The sequence below is a fragment of the Limanda limanda genome, chromosome 9 (assembly GCF_963576545.1).
Source record: "Limanda limanda chromosome 9, fLimLim1.1, whole genome shotgun sequence".
Classification (NCBI taxonomy): domain Eukaryota; kingdom Metazoa; phylum Chordata; class Actinopteri; order Pleuronectiformes; family Pleuronectidae; genus Limanda; species Limanda limanda.
In genome coordinates this window covers 14028217-14037857 of record NC_083644.1, presented here as the reverse complement: position 1 = coordinate 14037857, position 9641 = coordinate 14028217, and the positions used below count along the sequence as shown (strand labels likewise).

General features: G+C 42.0%; 1 protein-coding gene across 1 annotated transcript; it reads right to left on the bottom strand.

Moving 5' to 3' along the window:
• Nucleotides 1–503: 503 nt before the first annotated feature.
• Nucleotides 504–9597, bottom strand: LOC133010951 (vitellogenin-2-like). The gene is made up of 34 exons (XM_061078622.1): nucleotides 9302–9597; nucleotides 9130–9150; nucleotides 8769–8920; nucleotides 8430–8681; nucleotides 8192–8353; nucleotides 7954–8102; nucleotides 7731–7881; nucleotides 7476–7633; nucleotides 7233–7398; nucleotides 7022–7147; nucleotides 6718–6936; nucleotides 6395–6612; nucleotides 6195–6292; nucleotides 5986–6110; nucleotides 5234–5335; nucleotides 4998–5117; nucleotides 4712–4898; nucleotides 4510–4603; nucleotides 4234–4419; nucleotides 4018–4138; nucleotides 3723–3936; nucleotides 3310–3626; nucleotides 3179–3223; nucleotides 3022–3090; nucleotides 2729–2935; nucleotides 2484–2626; nucleotides 2219–2357; nucleotides 2005–2134; nucleotides 1732–1915; nucleotides 1547–1641; nucleotides 1337–1431; nucleotides 1057–1222; nucleotides 808–969; nucleotides 504–712 (listed from the first exon to the last, which is right to left on the bottom strand). Exons 1-34 carry the CDS (start codon nucleotides 9423–9425, stop codon nucleotides 600–602), a joined length of 5010 nt encoding a protein of 1669 aa, XP_060934605.1. The 5' UTR covers nucleotides 9426–9597; the 3' UTR covers nucleotides 504–599.
• Between the last annotated feature and the right edge of the window lie 44 nt (nucleotides 9598–9641).

Below are 9641 nucleotides of genomic sequence, written 5' to 3'. Positions count from 1 at the left end.
GTGGAGTCATCTTATGTTATGTTTACAATGCCGATTATTGACATGAGGTCTGGCAATACCAGTAATTTAGTGTTGCTAAACCACACATGCAAGAATAAATTATAATGGTGGTATATCTAGTTTGAAAGAGGAACGGAGCCATAAGACCTTGAGAGAACTGTAGTTCCCATTACTACTGGCTGCTAGTTTTTGACAAATAAGTGTTCTGAAGTGGAACTGAAGCCAATCTCCAATTTAAAATCGCAACTGCTATCCCCCTCTTTAAATAAGGTTTGCTCCATTCTATGACCGATGCTTTGACAGGAGTAATAAACCGCAATGAATCGAAAGTAGATATTCATGAGTCTGGAAATGTGTAAAGTAAATGGGTCAAAGAAAGGAGAGTATATTCATATGGGGCCATATTCAGGCTGCGTCATCCTGACTTCAAAGTGAATGATCAGGAGTGAACGATCTGTAATTGTATACACCAGCTGTAGTTATAATAAGTCTCAGACAATTCATATTTTGCATGCATATGCACTTTATTTATGATACAGATCAAGAATACTTCCACAAAACTGACAAAAAACCACAGTGAATTCCTGATGGTGTTTGCATCAAGCACATTGAGCGGTGCAACGACAGGCCAGGTGAGCCTCTGCCTCCTCCTGTACGTCAGTGCTCTTCTGGTAGATACTGCTCAGACCCTCAGAGCTGTCCACGTTAGAATCTGCAACAGCGGACAGGATCAGACAGTTAGGCTCAAGGAAGTTGTTCTATTAATAAGGCTTTTTGTGAACTTGTTGTGATTTCTTGCGGACTCACCTGCGGGAAGGCAGTGGAAGCCAACAGAGACAGTGGTGGTCCTCACTGGCATGCAGCCGGGCAGGCAGCGCAGCACAGGCTCAACAGAGTAGCACTTGGACTCCTGACCGAGGAGGGTCATCTGATTCTCCAGCTTCACAGATGCAAGCTTCATGAAGCACTCTGGTAAAGGGTGAAAAAGATAAAGATAAGCACAGTGCATATACATATGTTTTTCCGGTCTGATTCGAATTGGTGCTCAAGTATTACCAGAGGCATCACGGCAGCTCTTTCCAGGCAGAACCCAGGAATGAGCATAACTGGTTGCATTCTTTGTCAGGCGCTCGTTGGGTGTGCGGTACTCTTGTCTGATTTCCCCATCAGCCTTTCCACAGAGTCCACAAGTCTGGCCTCTCATCCAGTCCACAACTTTGACCTGAAGAAAAAACATTCCAGTGTTTGTGGAACTATTACTTGAACTGCCCCGTGACCATAATGCATGCTGATACAAGTTTAAATCTAGAAAAGTCACACAATCCAGTTAACTCACCTTCAGTGCGTTCATATTGAGGAAGACCTCCTGAAGACCATGGTTGGGAGCATGGAGAGCGATACCCTCATCTTTCTGTCTGATCTGAATCTTGCCTGAAATTAATAAAAATAAGTGTGAATATAAGTACATGTGTGTTTTCTTAAACCTTAAACAAATTGAATTATTTAAACATGATAGTTAAATTCAAAGTACAAAAAAACAAGAAACCTTCGGGATGCTGATAAGGCAGACTGTCCATGGGGATTTCTACTCCGTTAACCTTCACCACAATGGCGTTGTCTCTTGGATACATGTCGACATCGCTGTTAAAAAACAATTGGATTATGAATTCAAGGTGTTATAATTTTGGGGGAAATTTCCATAAGTTACATATAAAGACTGGTTGTTCGTACAGGTTTGCAATCTTCACATTGATCTCGTTCTGCTCCTGACTTTGGTCCCTCTTCAGCAGAACTATGAATTTGAGTTCTGGGCTGCAATCCTGAGCCAAAACCTGGTAGCAAGAGTGAGGCATCTCGTTCTTGTATGTCCTGTTGTTGAATGTGATTACTTTGTCCTTGGTCATGGTGCACTCAGCTGGAGTGAAAAGAAAAATGTAAGTTAGCTACATACAGTACAGAGCAGTCTGAATAATCAGATATCCTGTCCCTTTTAAATGTTTTCACCTGCTTGAGCCTTGGTGAGCATGTACATGATCTTATCAGCCCAGTTCGTCTGGTATGGTTCAAGCTCAACTGCAGTTTCCCCCACTGGCAGAGAAATGGGGATACCCACTCCGAGCTTGTAAATGGTCTTCTGTAGAAGAACAAAGCAATTTGGTTGACAAGGTGAAAGCATACATTTTCTGTGTGTTAATTATAATAGGAAAGGAAACCACACCTTTGGTGTCTTCAAAATAATATTCAGACTTGATTCAGACACAACAGCCACAGTCAGTTTGAGCTGGCTAGGAACATTCTTGACCTTTGCCAGGCTGATTCCGGCTTCGCGAGCAATACGGGTAATGTACTCAGAGAGGCTAGACAGACAAAAAGATAAAGGGGTTTTTAGTCTTTGAGTAAAGGTCTAATTAAGTATTGACAAATTTATAGCTCTTAGACAGGTGTCTTGGAAAATTATCTGCAGATATGGTTTGGGACATTACTCCTTTGCGTAGCGCTGCATGTTCTTTGGAAGTTTGTCCCAGGTCAGCTTCAGGCGGAAAGCAGGCTGTTTACCAACAAGACCAGTTTCAGCTGTGATCTCAGTCTCGTACTGCTTGCATTCCAGACCCCAGGCGACCTTGGCCTACAAGAGAAATTCAAACCAGAGGGAAATCTTAACATTTCCTCACAAATTTCTAATAATTATTACTAACATAATTCATGTCAACAAAATCAAAGTTTTTACCATGAGCTTGTGGTTGCTCAGCAACACACCATCAGCACAGATTCTGTAGTGGTCATTCTCAGCCAGGTTGGCCACGATAACCTGCAGTCTGGCAGTGGCTTTGTCAAAGTAAGCAGCAATCTGGTATCCCTGAACCTTGTGGTCGACTCTCACAGCACGAATGAGAACAATCACGGCAGGTGTAATAGCGTTAGCCAGGTACTTTGCCTGAAAGTGCAAAATAGAGATTATTAATGAATGTTTCGATTTTTACCCCAATAAAAAACCTGAGATTGTTATGTAGACTAACTTACCTTATTGTAAATAGCTTCTAAGCTGGAGGCACTGCTCTTGCTGTTTGCACGGGCTGTGGAGACGGCATGCTGGAAACAAAGTCATATATTTAGCCTTCTCAAACACTGTATATGGTTTGGGAGGGTCATGCACCTTACAGCACGTTCTGATAATTACCTGGTGGATGTGATTCTTGGTAAACTTCATCTCAGACAGTTGTTGCTGCAATAGAAAAAAAGAAGATTAATTCCTGCACATGGTTTTCAAGTCTACTCCTTTTATGTATCAGAGGAGAAGTTGTAATTCACCTTGGACATGGAGCTAGAGCTTCTGCTGATGGATTTGCGAGATGAACGGCTGCTTGAAGAGGAGCTGGAGGAGCTGCTGCTTCGTGCCTTTGAGCTGGAGGAGGACAAGGATGCGCTTGAACGCGAGCTGCTGGAGCTGGAGGATGATGTGCGGTTCTTCAGACCAGGAACCAAGATTTTCTTGAGTTTCATCAGGATGTTCTTGTCCTCAGGAATCTCCTCTTCCTCGCTCATATTAATCACTTTGAGGATCTTTTCTGCTGCTTTTTCTCCAAGCTGAATCTCGATTTCAATCTTCTCGACAACTGGTCCAGCAGCTGCAATTAAATAGATAAATTGTACATTACATTTTAGCTACTTTCACAACTACTTTTTAGCATAATTATTTGTACCAGTATTTTATTGTCACTTGCCTGGAGCAACATCAACCAAGACAGCATGTTTTCCAATGATGGCATAGAGTGGACAGTCCTTGATGGAGGCAGCATTGTGAGATTCAATCTCAGCGCATGCCTTTATTCCAAAGGTTTCAATTGCGACACACATTTTCTTCTCAAAGCCCTTGGGGATTTTCAAGATCTTGACAAGCTTTCTTGGCAGTTGAGAAATGAATTCAGATGATACTGACTGTAAAACAAAGATCAACACATGAGTTTGAAACAGTGCAGGATTTTGTGTTGCAAAAGGTTGTCATTGAATCAAACTCACAACGTCATCAACCATTGAGTCCTCCCTTGACACCTGATCTGCGGCTTTGGCTGGAATCATTGGTGTGATCTTGGCAGCTGCGAGGTCTTCCACATTTCTTGCAACAGCATAAGTCTCAACACTAGGAGAAATAAATAGGAAAAAAAATTGTTAAGAGAAAGCTAAACTTCAAAAGTAGATTATTTATTTTACTTGGAGGGAATGGAAAATACATACATTGCAGATGCAATCTTATCGATGCCCTGGACAGGCAGCAACTGAAGCTTGAAGTTGCCCTTGATCATGTCAATTCTTGCCTCAATCTTTCCAGGAACAATTGTGTGAACTCTGGCTCTTGACACCAGGACGGCCTGGATAAGAGCAGTATTCACACCCATAACTGCGTAGGTGTGCATGGAAACACTGCAAGTGACAGAAAGATACATTACATTTTCTGCTCGTCAACAATGAAAGTGAGAAGAAGCTCATTTGAGTAAACTACAGCCAGTTTACCTTGGAGCAATTGCAGCCCTGATGTTGATGTCAGACTTCAGAAGCTGGGCAGCTTGGAAGTTCTCAGGCAGAGTTGGTGTCACAGTAGCTTGGACTATAAAACCCCCCCACATGTTTAGTATCTGCTCAAATCGATATCTAATTTTTAGTATTAGTATTGATAAATATTTCAGATCAGTAAGGTTACACCCATGTTACGTACACTCAACAGTTGCAGCAGCCACAGCAGCTGTGTAGAAACTCAGCTCCATTGGCAAACCAACAGCGGTGGGAATGATACGACGGACCTCAGCAACCAGCATTGGTTTAGCATAATGCAGAGCAAAACCGGACAGCAGAGTTTCCAAAGCCTTCCTGCCATAACTGTGAACTGCAGGGCCAGTGGCCAGCTGGAAGAACAAAAAGGCTCATTAGACACCAGGTTTTAAGTTTAAAGTACAATTATTATTCAGAATTCATAAAGTACAAAACAATAAATGATGCTTTACCTCAATGATCTTATCAACAATAGCTTTGTCGATGTTGGCAAAAGCAATTTCCTGTCCAAAGAATTTCACGTACAGAGAGCCCAGGGGCTGGCTGGTAGGATTAGCCCTCCAATCAGAAAGCTGTAAGGAAAAAAATACAACAGTAAATCTACAATTGTAACTTCAACAAACATAAGAAACTTTGATTACTCATAAAAATAAATACTTTTGTTACTGGGATGTTCCCCTGAACTTACAGCCTTGATAACTTGTTTCATCTTGGTGATTCTGTCAACATTGACAGGAGCCTCCTGGATTTTCAGAATGGCTTCCTGGACTCCCTCAGCTCTCACTCCAACCTGGACACAAGAAGAGCAGGATTTGATGGATAAGTTTTTTAAATTATCACTGGATTATAAATTGTAAAAACTGCCATAGGATATAGTCTTATTATTAGATTTCTAATAAAGACGGTATGGATTGAAGATATATACAAGGCAGACAATTACCACAGATGAAAACATTTGAAATCAAATGTTTAGTTAGATTTAGGATTCTTGGCATTCGTAAACATGCATATATACAGGTATTAATCTTAAATGCTTGCATCACTGAAGCTGAGCACCAATATACGATGTATCAGTGACAGTTGCATTCTTTTCATTGTGAGATGAAAGATTTATGATTGTTCTAGTTTGATGAATTGTAAAATAATAACCCTACTTATTTCCTTCATTTTTACCTAGGTTCACTGTAAAAAACTTATATTTACTTTATTCGTTGGATTGAAATTGTTTGAAATATATTTGTGTATTTTTATAACTTCTTCTTTTTGGGTTTTGAAGGTTTTCAACCTGATGGGCCAACCAGTTAACAACAAACAAATAGGGAAAAATAAATATTGAGCTGTGTTGAAAAGACTTGTCCCTTGCATCCTTTGGGGTTCATGTACCAGGCCATTTCAAGTTGGGCCAGAGTTGGACAAAAAACCTACGAACTTGATACATACCTCAAGAACATCAGCGTAGGCGCCAGCCAGGTAGGTGCGGGCTTTGGCCACGATGGCTCTTGGCATAAGAGTTGCAGCATCGTTAACATAGAAGGCAGTAGCAGCAGCACCCATCACCAAGGGGTCTGCAGGGAGAAAACACAAACCATCATGTCGCATGCTCTACTATGAAAACTGCAATGTTAATTGTTCAGCTGGTCTTCACTTACTGTGATAGGCATCCACATAGAGAGCTCTGCTGAAGCGGTAGCTCAGTCTGTCGAATTTGGGGCTGAGGATCTTCACAGCAACATTGCAGGCTGCAGCACTGAAAGTTGAACATAAAAATATACATATATAAGATCATAGGTGCTAAGATGTTTAAATGAAATTAAGAAATTGGAAACCGTAGTATTACTGAGGTTCTTACACAGTTGCGAAGTCAGGGGCAGTGTTCTTGGTCATGGCCTTCATGTAAGAGTAGACAAAGCTAACGACTTGTAGATTTTTTTCTTTCAAGAGGGCATCGGCAAGAGTGGTCACCAGACCCATGGGCAGCTTTGTCTCAAACAGCACAATAGCAGCAACCATACGGAGCTCTGGGTGCAGAGCCTTGCCCATGAACAGCTGAATGGCAATATCTTGGATCTAATTCACGAAGAAGAAATGTTTTAGACAACACTGAACATAACAAGACAGGCCTGAAATGTAGTCACTGTAATCAATGGAAGGAGTCAGAATATCATGTCTCACCATCTTGGGCTCTTTCTTTGCAATGTTCCTCAATGCCAAAACGGCATCAACTTGAACTCTGAGTGGCAGAGTAGCAGCAGCGCTTCCAAAGCCAGGCAGGAGCTTCAAAATTGGTTTAAGGCTGGCAGGATGTCCAGCATTACCCAGAACTTTCAGAAGGACGATAAGCTCCTCAACTTTTCCTTTGGCAAGGGCCTCGACAGCAAGTTCATGGATTGGCTGTGGAAGTAACACAAAGGCTTTAGTTTCTCTGATGCTGTAACTGAATTTTAGTTACATAAAACACATAGAAAATGATACATACCCTCACAAGCTCAGCAGGGCAAATTGGATTCTCTACACAGTATTTGGCAACGAGAGTACCGTAGCCCAGCAAGACGATCTCGCGCAGGATTGGGTTTTCTTGGATGATGGGGTTCCCAATCAGGCCCTGTGAAGTGGTGTAAATAATCAATTACATGCCCATGTTCTCACTTTGTTAAAACCCCACAGGACCTCTTTTAAGCTCAACTTACCTCAACAAGCTTGATGGCTTCCAGGTCAGCTGTCACCATGTGCACAGATGCCAGCAGAGCTTGAGCAACTTCAGCAATAGTCAGCTCACCAATCAGGAACTTCTCCTTGATGAACTTCAGAGCAGTGTGAGTGCCAATAGCGGGGACAGCATTCAGTAGCCAGTGCCTAAGAAAGGAAAGCCCGGTATTATTAAACCATTCATTACATTTTTGTTTCATGGGTCCTCTCTGAATGAAAGTTACCTGTGATCGGGTCTAGCTTTGAACTGAGTCCAGAGAGCCTCAATACTCTCAAGTCTGGCAACACGCAACAGCTGGATGAGCTCAATAAACTTCAGAGGGGCATCTTCATGGACCTTGGCCACATTGTAGGTCACCAGGTGGTTCAGAGTCTCAACAATCTAGAAGTAAAAGTAAACGTTTCCCTTATTTTTCTATGTTGCTACACAATTGATTTAGTTAAAATCTGGTTAAAAGAGGGATCGCTGTCTTAAATACCTGAGCCTCGGCATTGCTGATCCTCAGAAGCTGGATGGGTGTTTGGAGAAGCTCGCTGCCAAACTCGTACTGCACGGATCCACGGGGAAGATATGCAGCCTTGATGGGCTCCACTGGGATCTTCTCAATATTCACGAAGGTCAGGATTTGCCTTAAAATAGACACAAGCAATCAGTAAATCTGCTATGTGACACTTGTGCTGTGAGTAGTGGTTTCAACATACTTAGCCTCCATCTGGGCAGCGCCATTCAAGATGTTGAAAGGAGAGAACTGAATGAGCTCTGTCGCAGTTGCCTCCAGGATCAGAGCACCGGTGGGTGCTGGCTTTAAGATGTAGTTAAATGCAGCGGCTCCCTTCAGGGTCTTTCCTGCCTGTATGAACAACCACGTAAGAATATTATCACAGCTGCACTGGGGGCGCATTGTATCAGAGTAAGCAGAGTCAGGGAAAATTCACTTACAGCCTCACACTCCACACATTTCTCGGTGTAAGCCAGGCCAATGTCCTTGATGATTCTCTCCTGACAATTGTTCAGGTCCTTGGTCTTGGTCAGGAGAATGCGTTCAGCCTTTACATCCTCACTGATGACGTAGTGGGTCTTGCAGATACCCTGAACACCAGGCTAGATCACCGAAATCAGAAGTTTAAGTATCATAGCATTTTGTTGGTTGAACTTCACGAGAATGAGTTATTCATACCTCTTGCAGCTCGTACACATTCTGGGTCTTCTTGATGTTAAGCTGTAGGATGTTAATGATTCCCCTGAGGACATTCAGCACTGTTTCAGAGATGCCAGCAGGTGCAAACACCTTGCCGACAACACCGTTAGCATACTCAAACTTGATCGGTGTCAAAAGCTGAGCAGCCAGGGCTGAGGTGAGCTTGGTGGCCGGGATGAAAGCCTCTTTGGGCCAGATGCCACTGTACTCAAGGATTTCAGGGTCTACAAGCTGTGAAGAAAAAGTGACGGTTCAAATTAAATGGAATAGGAAGCAAAAAAATATACATTTAAAAAAAAAAATTCAAGTGGTCTTCACCTTCAGCATGAAGGTGTCGGCAGCGGCAGCATGGATCAAAACTTTGCTGCTGACTTTTAGTCCGGCCCGTGCCAGTCCTTCCTCTGGCAAGCCTCCCATAAGAACTGCTTCATATTTGTAGACGTAGGTCTTTCCAAGAGCAAATTCTGGGGCTGAGATAAGAATTGAAATATCATTACTGGTAGAAATTTGCTTTAGCCTTTAAAAAAGTCAAATCAGCCAGGAAAATATATCTCATCAGCCTATTTGTCTTTCAGTAGAACGTTAGAAGTAACACAGACAGTAATTCACTGTGTTTCAACATTACAATTTTTTCTTTATTGGTTGATTGCATATTTTGATATGAAGTAAGAATACGTACCCAGGCTGACCTGATTCGCCGCTGAAATATTTTTTTAAAAAGAGAGTTATTTTTGATCAGTGTTGAACTATTTCTCATCTTCATAAAAGCGTTAGTATAACATTCTACAAACAGCAACATTTTCAGAAAATGGAGTTAAAATTAAGAAGATTCTATTGAATGTCTGTCATACCTGCAAGGGCCACAGCAAGAGCTAGCACAAGCACCTTCATGGCTGGTTGAAGTGAATGACTCGTCTGACCGAACTTCCTTTTAAAGCCACTTTTTGCTGATGGTTTCGCATCAGAATATATCATTAACTAAATGTTAGCTGTTTTTGAAGTCACTCTGCCCTGACCAGCTAGATAAGACAAACAAAGTTAAAAGAAAAATGTCACCGATGACAAGTTGCTCTAACCTGACTGACTTTAATGGCACAATCAGCTCCATGCGTGTACTCATATATGTAGTTATATAAGCATATGTTTGTGGAGCAGATTGTTTTCATTCTACTATATCATGCATAATTATCC

What these genes read in the sequence shown, in the direction of transcription:
- LOC133010951 (XM_061078622.1), bottom strand. Translation starts at nt 9,425, where the DNA reads ATGATATATTCTGATGCGAAACCATCAGCAAAAAGTGGCTTTAAAAGG. An exon ending in CTTGGTTGATGTTGCTCCAG is followed by an intron (nt 3,627 to 3,722) that starts GCAAGTGACAAT and finishes ATTTAATTGCAG; the next exon opens with CTGCTGGACCAGTTGTCGAG. An exon ending in ATGCAGCGCTACGCAAAGGA is followed by an intron (nt 2,358 to 2,483) that starts GTAATGTCCCAA and finishes TTGTCTGTCTAG; the next exon opens with CCTCTCTGAGTACATTACCC.